Source organism: Hylobates moloch, unplaced genomic scaffold (assembly GCF_009828535.3).
Source record: "Hylobates moloch isolate HMO894 unplaced genomic scaffold, HMol_V3 SCAFFOLD_24, whole genome shotgun sequence".
NCBI lineage: Eukaryota > Metazoa > Chordata > Mammalia > Primates > Hylobatidae > Hylobates > Hylobates moloch.
Genome location: NW_026652299.1, coordinates 10739073 through 10758166, shown reverse-complemented (window position 1 = coordinate 10758166; position 19094 = coordinate 10739073). Strand labels below are relative to the sequence as shown.

The 19094-nt window shown below is 35.6% G+C and overlaps 1 protein-coding gene across 2 annotated transcripts in view; it reads right to left on the bottom strand.

The window, feature by feature from the left end:
• Positions 1–19094, bottom strand: part of LRP1B (LDL receptor related protein 1B) — a 1938417-nt gene that overhangs the window by 819613 nt on the left and 1099710 nt on the right. For both annotated transcript variants that reach the window (XM_058434432.1, XM_032145942.2), the window contains exon 11: positions 15853–16089. In XM_058434432.1, the coding sequence (XP_058290415.1) occupies positions 15853–16089 (237 nt within the window). The remainder of the gene's footprint in view (positions 1–15852; positions 16090–19094) is intronic.

Genomic DNA, 19094 nt, shown 5'->3' with positions numbered 1-19094 from the left:
GTGTTTAAGGAAGATCTGAGGTAGTCATCATTCATTTTTTTGAGGGAGGCAAAAAGTATGAAGATACAGAATATTGTTTTTCTTAGTCTATGACCGAGTCTAAAATAAACCTGGTCTGAGTCATAAGAGAACATTTCTTAATTCCTGTAAGCTCTAGGTCCCTAACATGAGCAAAAACCACAACCTCCTACATTTAAGGGTTAACTTGATGATTCAGAATAATTGATATGAAATGTCTGGTACATACTAGGAGCTTCACAAATGCTACTGTTATACAGCAACAGATATTTTGTCGATAAAGTAGGATTTATATTAGCTAAAAATATAATTTTAAGTGCTGAGACCATCAGACTATGGAATGTGTAAAAATAATCATGATTTTCCTGGAGGAGCTATATATAATGGCATATATACATATCACACACACACAAACACACACTTACATATGTATATATATATATATAGAGAGAGAGAGATAGAGGAAATAAAAAAGCATAACAACTTATATCAGATTTGAAGAGTATTACTTAGTTACCTCAGATGTATATTCTATTATCTACCTAATCTTTAAACTTTTTAATTCAATATTTTACCTTTAAAATGAAACAAGAAGGCTAATGATGAGATAAAATTTGATATTTCTCTTTTGCTTCATCTGAATTTTATAATCCTCTGGGTAGCCTCAAATCAAAATGCTATATAGGGGACTTGCCAAAATAATTAAGTATGTATAGGTTACAAAAAAATCGTTCTGAAGCTATTTTTTAATAGCTGGTTAAGTAATGACTGTGAGTAGATAGATGTTTGTGGATCCAGAAGAGACAACTTGTAGCACACTAGCCCCAATTATTCACAATTTTATTCATGAAAAAAACAACACTTAATGTAAGTATAAAAGGAAGAGATGCAAGTGTATAAAGATTTTGAGGAAAGAGCTTAGCAGACAAAAGACAAACTAAAATACAACAACACCCATTTAGGACACGAGATGAAAATGTAGATTTTTTTTAAGCAATCATCCATGTTTGAAGTAACTAACTTACAACTTATATTAATGTGACAAAAAACCAGTTGCACCAAAAAAACTCGTATTTACACGGTTACCTATAATCGCATTTCTTTACTTTGTAATTGTTATTTTCTTTGTAATTCTTACTCAAGCTATGAATGTACATCACGTTGTACAAATTTTAAAAGACAGTCAGATGCGGGTGCAAAAATTCATATGGCTCTCCCGAGAAGTAATCACTATAAACAGTTTATTGATCCTTCCAAAAACTTTTGGATATCCTTGCAAAAATAGAATCATTCTGCAAAAATATCTTTTAACTCACTTTGTCCAGTTGTGGGTTTTGTTGATGTAAGTATGTATAGCTCTACCTCATGCATTTTAACGGCTACTTAATATTGTTGCTAGCATAAATGCATCATGCCTCATCTGATGGACTTTATATTGTTTCCAATTTACGATTACAAATAATGTTTCTTTTTGAACATGTATATACTTCTATAGAATAGGTAACTAATTGTGGAATTGGTTTGAATCTTATGTACCATTTCAATTGATAGCTATTACTAAAAAATGCTTCAAAACCAATGTAACAACTTACATTCTCCCCAGTAGTGTGGGAAATATTTTCTTATGTTCTAATATTACATATTATCAATCTTTCATTCTTTAATCTGATGAATTTGGTGAAAACTATTCTGTTGATTTACATTTTTGTGATTAGTATGATGTTGAGTTCCTCTCCATATGCCTATTCAGAAAATTTGTATTTCTTCTTCTGTGAACTGCCTCAGTAAGTCCTTTTTATTTTTTTCTGACATTGTTTGTCTTTATTTCATAATCATTATTTTCTGCTATATGAATTGTGAACATTTTTGCCTTGTTTACCTTTCATGTTTTCCCTTGGTCATAATGCCTTTTTTCATGGAAATGTGTTTTCCAAAATTTTAATGCAGGTATATATATATATGAGCCATATATATATATGAGCCATATATATATATGAGCCATATATATATATGAGCCATATATATATATGAGCCATATATATATATGAGAGCCATATATATATATATATGCAGGCATATGTGTGTGTTTCACTAGGTTTTGCGTTGCATTGCTTAGAAAATGTTCTGCATCCCAGTACCATTAAAAAAATACATATTTCCACATACACACATAGGCATGCACATCCCCTACATGGGTGCCCCGACAAAAGATGCATCACAGTGAGGGGCCAGGCAGCAATAGGGGATGGGGCTGCTTGAGAGACAGTGCTGAGGAAAACTTCCCAGGGAGGTAACATTTGGAGTGAGCCTTGAAGGGAATGATTGAGTCCACGGGAAGGCACGTACAGGACAGAAAACAGCACATGGTAAAGGCCCTGAGGTGGCAACAGGGTTGGCATGCTGGGGTAACTGTGAGAAAAGAGTGTGCATGAACAATGGTAGAAGGGAGGGAGGGAAGGGGACTAGGCAGAGAGGGCAAGGGAGGGGAGGAACAGTGGAAAATGAGAAAAACAGTCAGATGCCAGATCATGCTCAGCCTTCTAGGACGTGGTGAGCGCTAAGAACTGATTTTGAGTGACAGGAAGTCATTGGAAAGTTCTGAGTAGATTAACCAGACTAGATTAAAAATTAAAAAAAAAAAAAAAAAACACTCAGGCTGTTGTGTTGAGAATAAGCTATAGGGGAATATATTAGTTGTCCATTGATGTGTAACAATTGCCCCCAAATTTATTGCTTAAAGCGATAGTAAACATCTGCTATGGACTGAATGTTCCTGTCCTTCAAAAAAAAAAAAAAAAAATCATATGTTGAAGCCCTAATTAGCTCCCAATGATCTGGTACCAGAAGGTGAGGCCTTTAGGAGGTAATTAGGCTTAGATGAGGTCATGAGAGTAACTGCCATGATGGAATTAGCATCCATGTAAGAGGAAGAGGCCGGAGCTCTTTCTTTCCACCCCATGGGAACACTGTGAGAAGGAGGCTGTCTGCAAACCAGAAAGAGAGCCCTCACCAGACACTGAATCTGCTGGCACCTTCTTGATGTACCTCTTACCTCTAGAAATGTGAACAATAAATGTTTTCATTTAACCCAAACAAAATCCCCATATTTCTGAATTTTATATTTTTTGTGTTCTTGAAGCTTTATTTTTGTATGATTTTTGAGATAAAACTATAACTTCCTCCCAAGTGAATAGACAGTTATTTCAATTCCATTCTTTGAGTATGCTTCTAGGGGTGTACTTAAAGTAGCTGGGATGGATTGAACTAGACTCATTATTTTAAGTGCAGTTAATTATTAACTTGCTTTATAGAGTGCCTTAAGGCCTTTAAAAAAGTCCTTTTAGTTTTTATTAGGATCATGGTGTTCCTCTTTCTCAACTCTTATATTTCAAGTTTACACCTACGGTATCTTAAGCTATGGTTTCTGGTGATCTTGTTCAATCTGTAGTCAGTCTGGTTCAATCTGTATTCTTATTAGGAAATTATCATTATTTCTGATCACTGATGGTGTATTTTTCAATTTCCCAGGACTGTTACCAATTTATTTTGTTAAAAATATCTTTTCAGTATTGTTATAGTTATAGAGTACAAAGTAAAGTTGAATTATTTGCTTAGCCTTATATTTAGTCCCTCGTTTCATTTATTATTTGACAGATGCATCCAATTAGAATACAAACTCTTTGAGAACAACCACCTGATATTTTCAGATAAACACTTTGCCTTCTATCTGACAGATATTTGGCAATTATAAGACATTTTTGTAGGTAAATAGAAATCTTTATAAAAAGTAAGGATCAGATTTATAGATAACCTTTAATCATATCATCCTGTACCATCTCTTTAAATAAAATATATTTTTCTGATAACACATAAACCAATTTTTCTTTTTGTAAAGTGAAAACTCCCACTGCTACATTTATTTTTTTGTTAAAAAAATACAAAATGAGCTTACTGAAAGTAGAAAACACTTAAATCTTTTCGCATCGAGTAAAATGCCTTTATGTGTAAACTGTGGATGTTTAAAGCATCACAAGGGATTCACATATATTCACGGAAGTGCTCAACTATTTTTTAATTGATTCTAATGCTAAGGAAAAGGGAAAGAAAACAGTTTTAAAAACTATTTCCATCTTGTTCCTCAAATTCCTATTTGCACTAATGAATTATAAACATTCAGAGCTCAGCTTTGCTTAAGATGCAGAAAGCCACAAAAGAATAACAATCTACAAAATCACAACTTTACTTGAATCCAAACAAAAGCTTAGGTCTCAAGACAGCAAAATACATTGAAATGCAAAGGGTGACAGGCCTTTTCCAGGAAAAACAGAACACATAAAGTATTACTCCTTTGTCAGAGCATGGGAGGAAGAGGCGACTACCATAACATTAGATGAAAAAAAAAGCTATAATAATAAAATATTCTTAAAACTGAGTGTGGTTTAATGTGAGAATTTAGAATCCCTGGGAATACTCAACACAAAGAATTTCTTTCACTCAATTTACAAGAGAAAGATGGAAGGCAGAACTGGAAACCTGAGAGAGACCCCTGAGTGTCCCATCCAATCCTGACTCTTCTCTGATACAAAGGAAAACCCCTAAACCACTAGGGAAGAGGAAGAAGACCTTCCACCTCCCTGAAGCAAGACAATGGTCCTGTGAAGGAGGTACAAGCAGATAATCTGCCTCTAGAAAAGGAGCAGGGAGCCCTCTCTCCTCCAAAGGCAAAGTAAGCTGCAAAGACAAGTTGTCATTGAAGCACAAGTAGAAGGCAAAGCCGTATGTCCCTGAGGGAGGGTAAGAAACCCTCTGGTCCCACTACAAACTTGTTAGTCATAGCAAGCAATGCTAGTGTGTTGCTTGGAAATGGGTAAGAAATTCTGTTGCCACTGGTCCCAGACAAAGGTGCAGCAACACTCAGGGAAGAATAGGAGCAAAAGCTGCCTAACCTTAGAAGAAGGGCACAAAAACTGCTTGGACCCAAAATTCTATATTGATATAAAAAAAAAGACAATTGCTACCCTGGGGATGGGGCAGAAAATTATATCCTGCCCAAAACTCCCCCAGATATAAGGTAGAGTTTCACTGCTGGGGAGGAGAAGGGCCCATCTTCAAAACTCAGACACACAGGACCTAAGACCAAGACCGGAACAAGAGAAAAGAGAACCTTTTTTTGCATCCACCATGAATCTTCCACTTAGTAACAGGTCACAGCATTCTACCATTGAGAGAAGGATAAGAGCGTGGAGAGAGACCTTCCAAGTGAGGGTGACATGCAGGAAATATTGAAAACTGAGGGATGAAAAGACATATTCCGGGTCCCACGCTAAGCACAAGGTAGTATCTGTCCACCAAGGGAGGGATCTGAAAGCTTTGGTTCCGTAAAGAGAACTATAACAAAAACAAAACCCAAATCAAGCCTATTTGATTATCCTTCACACTAATAAACTGACAATAAATATGCTTTTTCTCCAGACATAAATTTTAGTTATGTGAACCTCTAAAATAGGAAGGAGAGGATGGAGGGATACTTTTCACCTCAACTCTAGTGATGGAGCTTCTGTGGTGCCTCTATGGGGACTTTGAACTGAGCTCTCCACAGCTGATTTTTTTTCCATTCATGAAACTGACATCTCAGAATGTCTCACTTCTGGCTCACACTTGAGAAAGCTAAACACATTCTATAGGATAGTAGGCAGGATAGTGTTGGCTGACTTGCACTATGGCTGCACTCCTAGAGTTTATTGGGGCAAAAGGCTCACAGTAATTTTGCAATCCAAAGGCAGACCACACAGGATAGAATTCTGGCACATAAATATCTTTGATCTAGTGCAACAAGGTTGTCCAGCTGGATACAGGGATTCAAACAATAAGAGAATGGACATTTGGGGATGCAAAGTAACAAGCAAAAGCTTCATGTCCTTTGGCCAAAGGAAATGAAATTAGAGTGATCCAGCAGAAGGAAGACTTCCAAAAACCTTGGCAAGCACAGACACACACAGACACATGTGCACGTGTGTGTACACACACACACACACACACATCCATACTCCTCAAGAGAGCCCATTCTAAAAGATCTACGAGGCTCACAAAGAGGCTAAAGTACAATGGGACTAGTTCAAATAAGAGTTTTAAATCTCCTTACCTCTCTTTAGCACTCTTACCTCTTCCAGTCAATGTTGAGAGGTGAGCGGGCATCAGAAGCCAACTAGCAGGGACATACAGATATTCAGCCAAGAAAAGTAAAAGCTAAAAATAATAAAATAATAATCTAGCAAGCTGGGAGGGGTAGGAAAATAAATGCAGGGCAGAGAAACAGAGAATGCAACAAATATGCCCTCCAGCCCTTCTCCAGGCCAGAGGCAGCACAAGTGGGAAACAAGTAAGATTTGATGACACAATGAGTTAGAATTTTGATTTGTATGTATATATGGTGGACTATGCATTCTAATGACCAAACTGAGATTCCATTTCTGACTTAAAATGACTGACAGTTCTCTCTACTACCTAGTGTAAGCCGAAAGGATTGGGATTTGACCAAGTTTTGATCTGGAGTAAGAAAGATTACTGAGTAAATTTTAAAGGCCAGTGGGAGGTAAAAATAAAGTTATGCTTTAGATATGTCAGAGTCACATTTTTAAACATACTGGTTACACAATAACTATTACTACTCCCTAAGATATTCTCATAATACCTAGTGTCATGGGAATTTTCTCAGCATGTATTATGCATATTGTCCAGTCTCACAATTTGAGGTAGTGCTTCCTACTTTGGTATCCCTAAAGTCAATCTAGACCAATTATATTGTATTGAGAAATTTGTATTAATTAACCTAAGCAATAGTATAATTATAGTTAAAATTCATAATAGTATTCCTAAGTAAATGGAGAATTCCTAAGGGACTTCTGAAATAGCAATTAAGAATTCCATAATGCTAAGTATGATAAAGTAACTGGGTTGAATGTATTTCTTTATTTTAATTCATGCTCAATATTGGTAATTTATTTGTGTAAGAAAATTACCAGTAAGAATATTAATGTAACAATTATATATATAATAATACAACAGTCTTCACTTAACCATGGTTTCACCTTCCATGGTTTCAGTTACTCTTTGTCAGCCACGGTCTGAAAATACTAAATGGAAAATTCCAGAAGTTAATAACTCATAAGTTTTAAATTGCCTGCTGTTCTGAGTAACATTTTGAAACCTTGCACTGTCATTTCACTCAGTCCTGCTTAGCATGGGAATCATTCCTTTATCCTGCATATCCACACTCTATGTTACCTATCTATTATTCACTTACTGGCCACCCAGGTTGTAAGACTGACAGAGCACAAGAAGAGTGAGTAGAGTACAGTAAGATATTTTGAGAGACAGAGACTACAACCACATAACATTTATTATAGCATATTGTTATAACTGTTCTATTTCATTATCATTATTGTTGTGAGTCTCTTACTATGCCCATTTATAACTTAAACTTTATCGTAGGTATGTGTGCATAAGAAAAAACATGGTGTATATATAGAGTTCAACACTATCCATGGTTTCAGGTGTCCACTGAGGGTTTTTGAACTTATCTACCTCCGATAAAGGGGACTACTGTAGCTCTATGGGACTTTAGAGATTACCATGTATTTTCACCTTCTCTCTTTTGACCTTCCCAGCAATCTAACATTTTTAAGATAATAGACTTCTTTACAGAAGTTTCTAGAGCTCTTCTGAGCTCACATGTGTATATGCGTATGGGCATATTTTGTATTTGTCAATACTGATGCATATGTACACATGCCTGCTTTGGGTGGAAATAAATAAAGGAAAGGATGTCTTCTCCTCTATGTTTACTAGAACCCTCTAGCCACCATAGCCAATTCCATCTTTTCATCATTTGATAGGTTTTATAACCCAGATTTTAATCTTCTCATATGCATGTCTACTTTTCAGACAAAAATACATATACGGGTTCAAATTACTTTTCAAACATCTCATCTAGTTCTGGAGAAATAAAAAATATGAGAAATATATATATACAGACTAAATGTGAAACTGAACACTGTTTTCAATAATCAAATCTCAAGTAAATTCTATGAAAATGTCTTATTCACTGTCAACAGGAGTCAGTATGTGCAAATAGGCTACATTCTTGACACTCAGTGTAATAACAATATTCACTGATCTCAAGAGTTGCAAATGCTGACAAATATCTCCTTTACAGTTTTAATTAGAATATATTACATGACTGACAAAGGTACTCATTATTTCCTTTAATAGTGGTTCAGAGTATATATCTTAGAGTCTTAAAGCTTTTCTTCAAGAGAAAAAGTTCAGAGTTAAAGGCAGAAAAATAAGATTGATATTTACCTGAAATCCAGTAACAAAGAGTTAAAGGCTTGCTCTTAATTTAAAATGTTTTATAAGGCATTACCGCATTTTAAATTTCGTAAGAACACTCTAATGTAGTTCATTAGTGTTATCTCAGCATGTTTGCTTCACTACTATGAAACTCAATCTTTATGAGAAATTCTGACAAAGTCATACAATGCTGAAGATCATTGAAATCCAAGGGTAAGAGGTGATTTCAAGGTGCCGAAAATGATAATCCTGCTATAAGGTCAGTGTCATTCAGGTACAGATTACATCCTGTAATCTGTTGTGTGTGCCTGCCCTAGGGTTATTTAGAGTAGAGGTTAACCTATTTCTGGAGTTCTGAAGTGGGTCTTAAGCTGGTGATTGTGTGTGTGTGTGCACACGTGTATGTGTGTGTCTGTGTGTCAGTAGTAGGATTTCTAAGTAATAGAATGATGGTAAATCAGAGAATAATTGACAGGCTACACATTTCAATGCACAATTGGAGGGACGGCTGATTATAAAATCCACAGGGTAATTCTGAAGATGCTGGGGACAGGACTGAGCTGAAGAATAGGGCTTGGCCCTTCAATTGCCAAATAAGCAATTGCATGAATCTAGCACTATCCTTTCATGGTATGTGAACAGACTAAACACATCTTTTGGAGAATATATTTGACAGAAAGAGACTGCTTCTCATTCTTCCTGGCTATTCGTCTCTTCATAATGTCATAAAAGAGAAACCTACCTTGGATCATGTCAAACTTGTTCATCACTCTTTATAGCTCCTAAAAAGTACCTTCATTTAAAGGAAGACCTCAGTTTTCCAGGTATTTACAGGCTATGAAATTTAAGAGGAATGTATAATTTCGAACAGGATCCAAGTCAAGTTCTCTTCTGATACTATAAGGTGGAAACACGTGCACCTACTCCTTATGTCAGTAAACTAGAACACACCTTCATACATAAAGTCAGTATATCAGTATAGCAAGGGGTAAGAGCACAGACTCTGTCAGCTTCCTATTGTTGCTGTAACAAATTGCCACAAACTTGGTGGCTTAAAACAACATAAATTTATTCTTTGACAGTTCTGAAGGTCAATATCCAGGACTGGTTTCACCGGGCTAAAGTCTAGGTGCTGGCAGAGCTGGTCCCTTCTGGGGAATCTCAGGAAGAGTCCATTTCTTTGCCTTTTCCAGCTTCTGGAAGCCACCTGCCTTTCTTGGCTCAGGGCCCTTTCCTTGTATTATGCCAACCTCTTGCTTCCATAGTCACAACCCCTACTTCCTCCTTTGTCCTGGCCTCCCCCTTATAAATTTCCTTGTGATTACATTTAGAGTACCTCCAGATAAGTCAAGATAACTTCCTATCTCAAGATCCTCCACACATGCATAGTTACAGCTATATGGGAGGAACAAGTTCTAGTGTTCTCTAGCACTGCAGGGAGTGAATGTGGTTAACACTAATTTGGTGTACGTTTTCAAAACACTACAAAGAAGATTCTGAATGGTCACAACATTAAGAAATGATAAATGTTTGTGGTGATGAATAGGCTAATTTCCCTGATTGGATCATTACATGTTGTATCATGTATGTATATGTACAAATATGACTTTGTACCCTATAAATATGTACAATTATTATGTGTCAACAAATTTTTTTTTAAAAAGCAGCATCTTCCTCCCATCAAAAATCCTCTCACTTAATCACACCTGCAAGTCCCCTTTTCCATACGAGGTAAGAGTCAAAGGTTCTGGGGATGAGGACCTAGATATTATTTGGAGGGCATTGTTCAGCATACCACAGACTCCAAAATCAGATCACAGGAACTTGCATATCAGCATTGCTGAGACAGTGTTCCAAGGTTCTCTCACATTTCTGTCCGCCTTGGGAAAAGAGAAGCCAAGTGCCTTAGACTCTATTTTCAAGGATGTTAATAAGGTAAATGTCCTTGGAAGACATTCCATGTTCATCTCTCTCTGAAGCAAAAGGCAGGTTTGCTTATAGGCTTAGAAGATGGAGAAAGCAACTTTTTCTGGAGCAATGAACAGGCATGCTTATCGTTAGAGAAAAAAAAAATGGGCATTCCCTAAGCTCCAGATTCGTCTCCTGTAACAGGTGCCGTGGTGTGTGCGGGTGTCACCTTTGGGTTACCCTTGTGGGGAGTACAGATCAGGATCCTGAAACAAAATTACAGATACTCTGGCTATTGTTATTGATCTTAGTAATAAACTGTATTTTGTCTCTGAAGTTTCACGTCTTCTGCCAGCATCCATGAACGTGTAGCAGGCTAATGTTTAAGTTTTACAAACGTAATGAAATCTCAGTGCTTTCACAGTTCCTGACAAGTGGTATCACTTACTAGCTATGTGACTTTGAGAAAAGACTTCACCTGTCTGAGTCGCAATTTCCAATCTATAAAATGGAGCTAATAATAATGCTGACCTCGGGGAGTTGTTGGGTGGATTGTATAGGACAATGAACATAAGGTGAGCAATCTTGATACACAATAAATACTCATTAAATGTTCACTATTATTGCTGTCATTGATTTTATTATCACAAAATAAGGTGGTATAGTCTAAAATTAAAAGGATACATCTAGAGGACAGATTGTTTTGCCAAACTTGCATCTAATTATAATAGAGGTCAAATGTTCTACTCTTGGGCCCATACTTTACGTAAAATTATAAAAATCACCATTGGGGTAGGCCGGGCGCGGTGGCTCAAGCCTGTAATCCCAGCACTTTGGGAGGCCGAGGTGGGTGGATCACGAGGTCAGGAGATTGAGACCATCCTGGCTAACACGGGGAAACCCCGTCTCTACTGAAAATACAAAAAAAATTAGCCAAATGTGGTGGCGGGCACCTGTAGTCCCAGTTACTCGGGAGGCTGAGGCAGGAGAATGGCGTGAACCCAGGAGGTGGAGCTTGCAGTGAGCTGAGATCGCGCCACTGCACTCCAGCCTGGGTGACAGAGCAAGACTCCATCTCAAACAAAACAAAAAAAGAAAAAAAAAAAATCACCATTGGGGACTGTAATCCCAGCACTGTGTGGGGCTCAGGCAAGTGGATCACTTGAGCTGAGGAGTTTGCAACCAGCTGGGGCAACATGGTGAAAGGCTGTCACTAGAAAAAAATACAAAAAAAAAGAATTAGCTGAGCATGGTGGCACACACCTGTGTTCCTAGCCACTTGAGGGGCTGAGGAGGGAAGATCACTTGAGTGCAGGAGTAGGAGGTTGCAGCGAGTCGTGATCACACCACTGCACTCCAGCTTGGGTGACAGAGTAAGACTCTGTCTCAAATAAATAGATAAATAAATAAATAAATAAATAAATAAATAGAATCACAGTTGGGAAGAACTGTACATATAAATCTTATGTTTGCATTGTTTTACTTGCAGTATGACTTATGACTTGAAGTAGATGAATTGAATCTTAGTTCATCAATGCCACAACAAAAGAAGCGGCAAAATTATCACCCTTTTCAACCCCCATTATCCCTATATGTCTATTCTGAAAAAAGCTTGGTAAAGAAAGCCTTTGTGTTATGTAAAACAGTGACTTCAAGTCCCCAGTTTAATTATGGGATCTATGGAAACTACAATTTTTCTGTTAAAGCTGCAAGCATTAATAACTTTCAAATCCAGGTAAAAATGCTTTGAATTCTTTTTAATACTTTAAAAATACGAAATGATATGAAAGGTTATTTTAACATTTCTTCTATTTAAATATCTGTGTTTGAGTAGAATGAAGGTATACAGTTTAAAAACAAGTGCTGCACTAGTGGAATACATGTAACAATAAATTGAACAGTAAATTATTATTTTTGTATTTTTTCCTTTCTGCTAAAATTATAATTCATATTACAATGAAAAATAAATCTTGGAAAGGATACTCAAGAAGACAAAAATGAATTCAGTCTTAGAAAGAGCATCTATCTTGTTCTATTAAAGTAACAATTATACCTGGCAAGAATGGCTAATTTAAATTCTCTAACCATTTAATCCATTTTGCCTACTGTTGATACCCCTTTTATTTTCTAGCACAGTAAACTACTTTAGTTTCTTTATAGCAGTTATCATTATCTTATTCATTTATGTGTTTACTTGCTTATTATTTCCTTTCTGCTGTTGGATATAAGCTAAATATGAAGCTTTATCCTCTTTACTGAAGCATTCCTATCACCTAGAACAGCACCTGGCCCCGATACAGCATTCACTTTTTATTGACTGACAAATAATAAATCAAGTAATTAATTTTTAAAAAAGGAAGAGTATGAATTTTACAAAAATTCTGACAAAAAATTCTAGGTGGGTGAAAAAATACACATAGTAACTATCTTGTCCTAATGGAAGTTTATCTTTAATAAATCAGTAATATGTTTTGATTTAGCAGGTGAAATGAGATACATGTAAATATAACAATGGACAATTTCCTTTCTCATTGATTTAATTGCTGTTTTCACCCACGAGATTCCTCAAAGCCAACAGTATATGCAACACTTAAGGGGTTTTCAATAAACCTCTAGGAGAAAAAAAATCAAAGAACGAATAAAGATGGATTTTTTTGGAAATGTTGTTGTTTTTATTTCTTAAGAGGGAGAATCTGAGCTTACATAAAAGATGTCCAAGATATTTATGTTTATTTACAAACAGCAAACTCTTTATACCCTTGTACTTCAAACTATATAAATTTATCAATGTCTCAGAATTTCTATCAAGCTTCCAAATCATTTGTCAAACTAAGCATTGCCTCGCAGTCTTCAGGTTGAATGGTAGACACTCTACCTAAATAAGTGAATACACATAGAATTTAATTTTTCTGATGCCAAGAATGACAAGTTGTCATTTGCCAAACCTAAGTCTCTGCTTTGACACGTTAATCTCAAATTGTAATGTGTATCATTATTCTCTTTAATGGAAAGAAAAATGATAAACTAATAAAAAGGTATTAAGCTGTTCCTTGTGTAGAAAGACAAAAATGTTAAATATATTTCAGGCGTGAAAATTTGCAAAATGTTCTCATAACCTTCATACTGTCAAAGCAGTACTGGACAGATATGCCTGGCGGTCACTGTGGCTGTTAGAGTCAATCTCTGTTGTGATGGGTGGAATGCAAAGAACCACCAATGTCCTTGATATTATTCTCAAAGTTAAGATTATTAGCAGGAACATCCAGTCATAGTACAGGAACTGACACAGTTTAAAGGGAAACCAAGAACTCTCTATGATGCATTTTAGTCCTTGAAAGTGTCTGTGTCGGCCGGGCATGGTGGCTCATGCCTGTAATCCCAGCTCTTTGGGAAGCTGAGGCAGGCAGATCACCTGAGGTCAGGAGTTTGAGACCAACCTGGCCAACATGGTGAAACCCCGTCTCTAGTAAAAATACAAAAATTAGTCAGGCATGATGGTGCACACCTGCAATCCCAGCTACTTAGGAGGCTGAGGCAAGGGAATCACTTAAACTTCGGAGGCGGAGGTTGCAGTGAGCCAAGATTGCACCACTGCACTCCGGCCTGGGCAACAGAGCAAGACTCTATCAAAAAAAAAAAAATTAATAATAATAATAATAATAATAATAAATGAAAGTGTCTGGGTCAAAAACAAAACATTGTAAATTTTATCTACTTAGACAGAATGTGCAATTTCATTGTCCATCTAAAACTGTCAAGACCCTATCATCTGCTATCACATTAAGAGAAAAGTAGGCAGACAGCCTCTGTCACATCCAATTTAAAGTGAAAATCTTAACTTAAATTAGATACTCCTTTGGAATTTTAAATTATGCAGGATTCACATTGCCTTAATCCGTAAATTATAAGAAAGACAAAAACAGGTATGTTTTTATTTTAGCATAGAAAGTATACTTTTTATCAGGTTAGATTTAAAGTAAAGTTGTGTTGAATGAAGAATATTCTCACGCTCTCATTTCCTCTAAAAGATTGGAGAGAGCACCATTTACTAGCATCCATGCTGTAAATAATTTTAGTCTATCTCTCTGCTTTTATTTTCTCATCTTTTCTCATCTCAATGAAGTTCTGATTCATTCTGCACCAAACAACGCGATTGACCCTCCTAAAATATCACTTTGTTCACATTATTCTTTGACTCAAAAGCATTTCCTTTTATTCCTTTGGGATTTTTTCCAAACTCCTTCACTTACATTCAAGGCCCTTTATTTCAGCGCATTTTAGCGCCTTTCACTTTCGACTGTCTTCTGCCATTATTACCTGTAAAGGAACCTCCAGTAGCTTTCCATTTAGGTCCCCCACACCCTCTTTCTAGAGACTGTACTTTTCTTTTTTTCTTATGGAATTTCTGGTTGCAGAAACATCCTCCTCTCCCTCTTTAATGTTTCTCCATTAAGATCTAGTCCAAACACCATCTCCTGCCCAAGGAGTTCTCTGAGTAAACCCACATAAAGATATCTCTTGCTTCCTGTGAATACCCATTACATAGGCACTCTCTATTAAGCATATATTTCTTCAAGACAGCTTTGAACTTATTAATTAAATGCTGCAATGTCTTGAAATTTTTGTGTGCTTATATCATCTCCAAAGGTAGATTATGAACCCCTTGAAGGCAGAAGTCATTCCCTAAAATTCCTTTTATCTCCTGCGATATAGCTACCATGATGTCCTTCATACAATAAGCACACAATTAATGTTCCTCAAATCACATATTTCTAAAATATTCAAGAAGTAAGCAGACTTTACATATGAGGAAACAGGTCCAGAATCGTTAGTTAACATGCCTAAAAATGACTGGCAGCCAGCCAAGATCTGGTTTGATTTATTATTTGCAATCTTTTCTACTGATACCAAAGTTAACATTGTTTTGTTACTAGATTACTTGTTCCTAAGCCAAATAATTTATAAAATACATGGGTTTTATTAAAATATATGCATATCTGTTTTCATGTATATAACTTCATATATGCACCTATAAATAAAAATAGGTATAAATGTTTTAAGTTTCTCTGGAGATACTGATATTCCAAGGGCAACTCTAGAAAACTTCATTTCAGTGATGTGTAAAGTAAAAAATAAAATGCAAGAATTGTGATGACAATGTGGACATTGATATTTTTCATGCATTTTGAGTGACATGATCATTAGTCTAATGAAAACCAACTATTACAAAAGTCTCTGAAATCCTATTAAATTTCGTCTTCTACCATACAGCACTGTAAACATATCAGTGTAAACTGACATTTCCCAGAAGATGGATAATAGTTCAATTTTAATTCCGATAATATTTAGAATATAGTAGACAACACCAAGTCCCATTTTATAATGAAGGCTTTAATACACTGGTATATGAAAATAGAGAAACAATGTTACTGAAGAAATAACATTAAAAAATATTTTTGAACCAACCAGAAAAACTTGAGTTCTGGTTAAAGCTAGTCTGACACACACGGGATTTATCCTTTTAAAGTGTTTTGTCTCTGGGTAGTTTGATGTTAATATCACAGTGTCACTTACCATCTTTCAGGATGGTTTCTCTCTCTGTGCCATCTATCTTCTGCCGGCCAATTAGGAAACTGGTGGTGTCAGCAAAGTAGATGTAATTGGTTTCTGCGTGAAAGTCTAAAGCACGAGGGTTTACCAGATTTTCTATGGGGATCATGTATTCATCAGCTATCTTGGTATTCAAGTCCATTCCTCTAACAATTCCTGGGCGTCCTTTCCCATAAAAGAGGAACAACTCATTCTTTGGTCCTGCAGAGGAAAGATTACAAACATAAACAACTGATGCTGCTTAATCTTCTTTACACTGCATAATGCCACTGTTTAATTAACTGGCACAATCAGTGTTTTTTAAATTCAATGCTAAAAATTAAACTCTAAAATATGCCAAATATATCTTGATTCAAGAAGGCCAGCTAATTGCATTACTTTAATTAAAACAGAAATTACTTCCGCAAATGGGTTATATGTAGTTAATTATCCCTTTGTCTGTAACTGTCTGGATCGCAAAAACATGACAGATCATTAGATAACTTGTAACTTGTAAAATGGGCATTTATTAAAACATCGGGCACATTTGATTTTATAATGTATTACAATCTATCTAGCATTTTCTGTCGATACTAACTGTACCATTCATTGTATTTGACAATGCTAAAAACTTCAGAAAATTTAAGACACGCCAACCCCAAGTTTGCATCTACAAATTGTCAGAGGCAAACAAAGAATCATATAGTATCACTAACTTGCATGTGAATATATTACAGTTGCCCAAACGTGTGACTTATTCTTTTTAGAAATAAAACTAAATACCAGTTATAGCATCCCTTTTTCTTCAAATTTTAATTAGAATGTTAGAGGCTGATGCTGTCTAACAGTAACTCTGATGTACAACACAGGCCTTACCAAAAACAAAATGAAAATGAAAACCCCAAGCAAAAAACTGTCTCCTGAGTTTAAAATGTCAGCATCAAGGTAGCTCTTTCTATAAAGTGAATTCCTTATTTTAGACTTCTATATAAAAATATATACAAGATTCTCCAATTATCGGAGCATCTTATACTTGGTTAACTGTGTATAATTTTAAAGGAAATAATTTTTATATATAAGGAAAAACATACTGAGCTTTATTAATAAAACTGAAGATACAAAAGACTCAGCTGTATTTGGATAACCACACAATGATTGATATTCATAGTAAAATAAAATAATATATTATTAAAATGTGGAAAATAATAAAATAAAAAATAAGCAATTATTTATAAACCTAACAGTACAAAGTATATTAACATTTATATTTCCTTTCCTGTGTTTTTTTAATTAGGGTTTTGAATATTAAATATATATAAAAGAATATTGATAACTTCTTTAAAAATTTTACTTTAAGTTCCAGATACATATGCAGAGTGTGCAGGTTTGTTACATAGATAGTATACACGCGCCATGGTGGTTTGCTGCATCTATCAACCGGTCATCTAGGTTTTAAGCCCCACATGCATTTGGCATTTGTCCTAATGCTCTCCCTCCCCTTGCCCCTCATCCCTGACAGGCCCCGTTGTGTGTTGTTCCCCTCCCTGTGTCCATGTGTTCATATTGTTCAACTCTCACTTCTGAGTGAGAACATGCAGGGTTTGGTTACACCTTACACCTTTTACAAAAATTAACTCAAGATGGATTAAAGACTTAAATGTAAACCAAAACCATAAATATCCTAGAATAAAACCTAGGGAATACCATTCAGGACATAGGCATGGGCAATGACTTCATGACTGAAACACCAACAGCAACTGCAACAAAAGCCAAAGTTGACAAACGGGATCTAATTAAACCAAAGAGCTTCTGCACAGCAAAAGATACTAGCATTGGAGTGAATGGGCAACCTACAGAATGGGAGAACATTTTTGCAATCTACTCATTTGACAAAGGACTAGTATCCAGAATCTACAAGGAACTTAAACACATTTACAAGAAAAAAACAAAAAACATCAAAAAGTGGGCAAAGGATATGAACAGACACTTCTCAAAAGAAGACATTTATGCAGCCAACAGACACGAATAAAAGCTCAACATCACTGGTCATTAGAGAAATGCAAATCAAAACCACAATGAGATACCATCTCACACCAGTCAAAATGGCAATTATTAAAAAGTCAGGAAGCAATAGATGCTGGCAAGGTTGTGGAGAAATAGAAATGCTTTTACATTGTCGGTGGGAGTGTAAATTAGTTCAACCATTCTGGAAGACAGTGTGGCGATCCCTCAAGCATATACAATCAGAAATACCATTTTACTCAGCAATCCCATTACTGGGTATATACCCAAAGGATTATAAGTCATTCTACTATAAAGACACATGCACATGTATGCTTACTGCAGCACTATTTAAATAGCAAAGACCTGGAACCAACCCAAATGCCCATCAATGAGAGACTGGATAAAGAAAATGTGGAACATATACAGCATGGAATACTATGCAGCTATATAAAAGAATGAGATCATGTCCTTTGCAGGGATATGGATGAAGCTAGAAGCCATCATTCTCAGCAAACTAGCACAGGAACTCATAACATATTTTAATATATAAAGAATAAAAATAAAACAAATCCCAGGTACCTAGCACAAATGTAAAGAATATTTCCAGTACACTGGAAGACATAAATGTGCCCCAAATCCATTCTCCTCCAACTCAGAAAGAGCCGATATCTTGATTGTTGTGTTTATTTTAAATTTTTAAAAGAGTTTTAACACATATGTAGTGTATTTCCCAGCAGCAGATTGTTCAATTTTGCATGTTTGAATTGCATGTGTGAATTTTGTGATTAATTTTTTTTATTATATCCCTGATATTCATCCATTCTTCTTGTAGTCATACTTCACTCATTTTCATTGCTGTATAGCATTCCTTTGTATGACTGTTTCATGTTTAATATATGTAGGTATTTTTTCGATGTATATTTACTTATATCAAAGTAGATATTCAATTTTATATTCTGCTCTTATTGTTTAATTTTATAATCAAGATTATTGTCTATATTGAACCATTATCTTAAGCCTTGTTTCTATTTGGTATATAATAATTTACCAAGTCATTTTCTAAACGGTTTTCTGTTTTCATCATTATAATAATACTGAGGTAAGCATATTTTTTTCAATTTAGCATTTCACACATTTTCTTAGATGAAATTACAGAATAAAGTACATTAACATACTTGTCTTCATTGCCCTCATAGCCCCTCAGTGTCTACCTGATGTCAAGG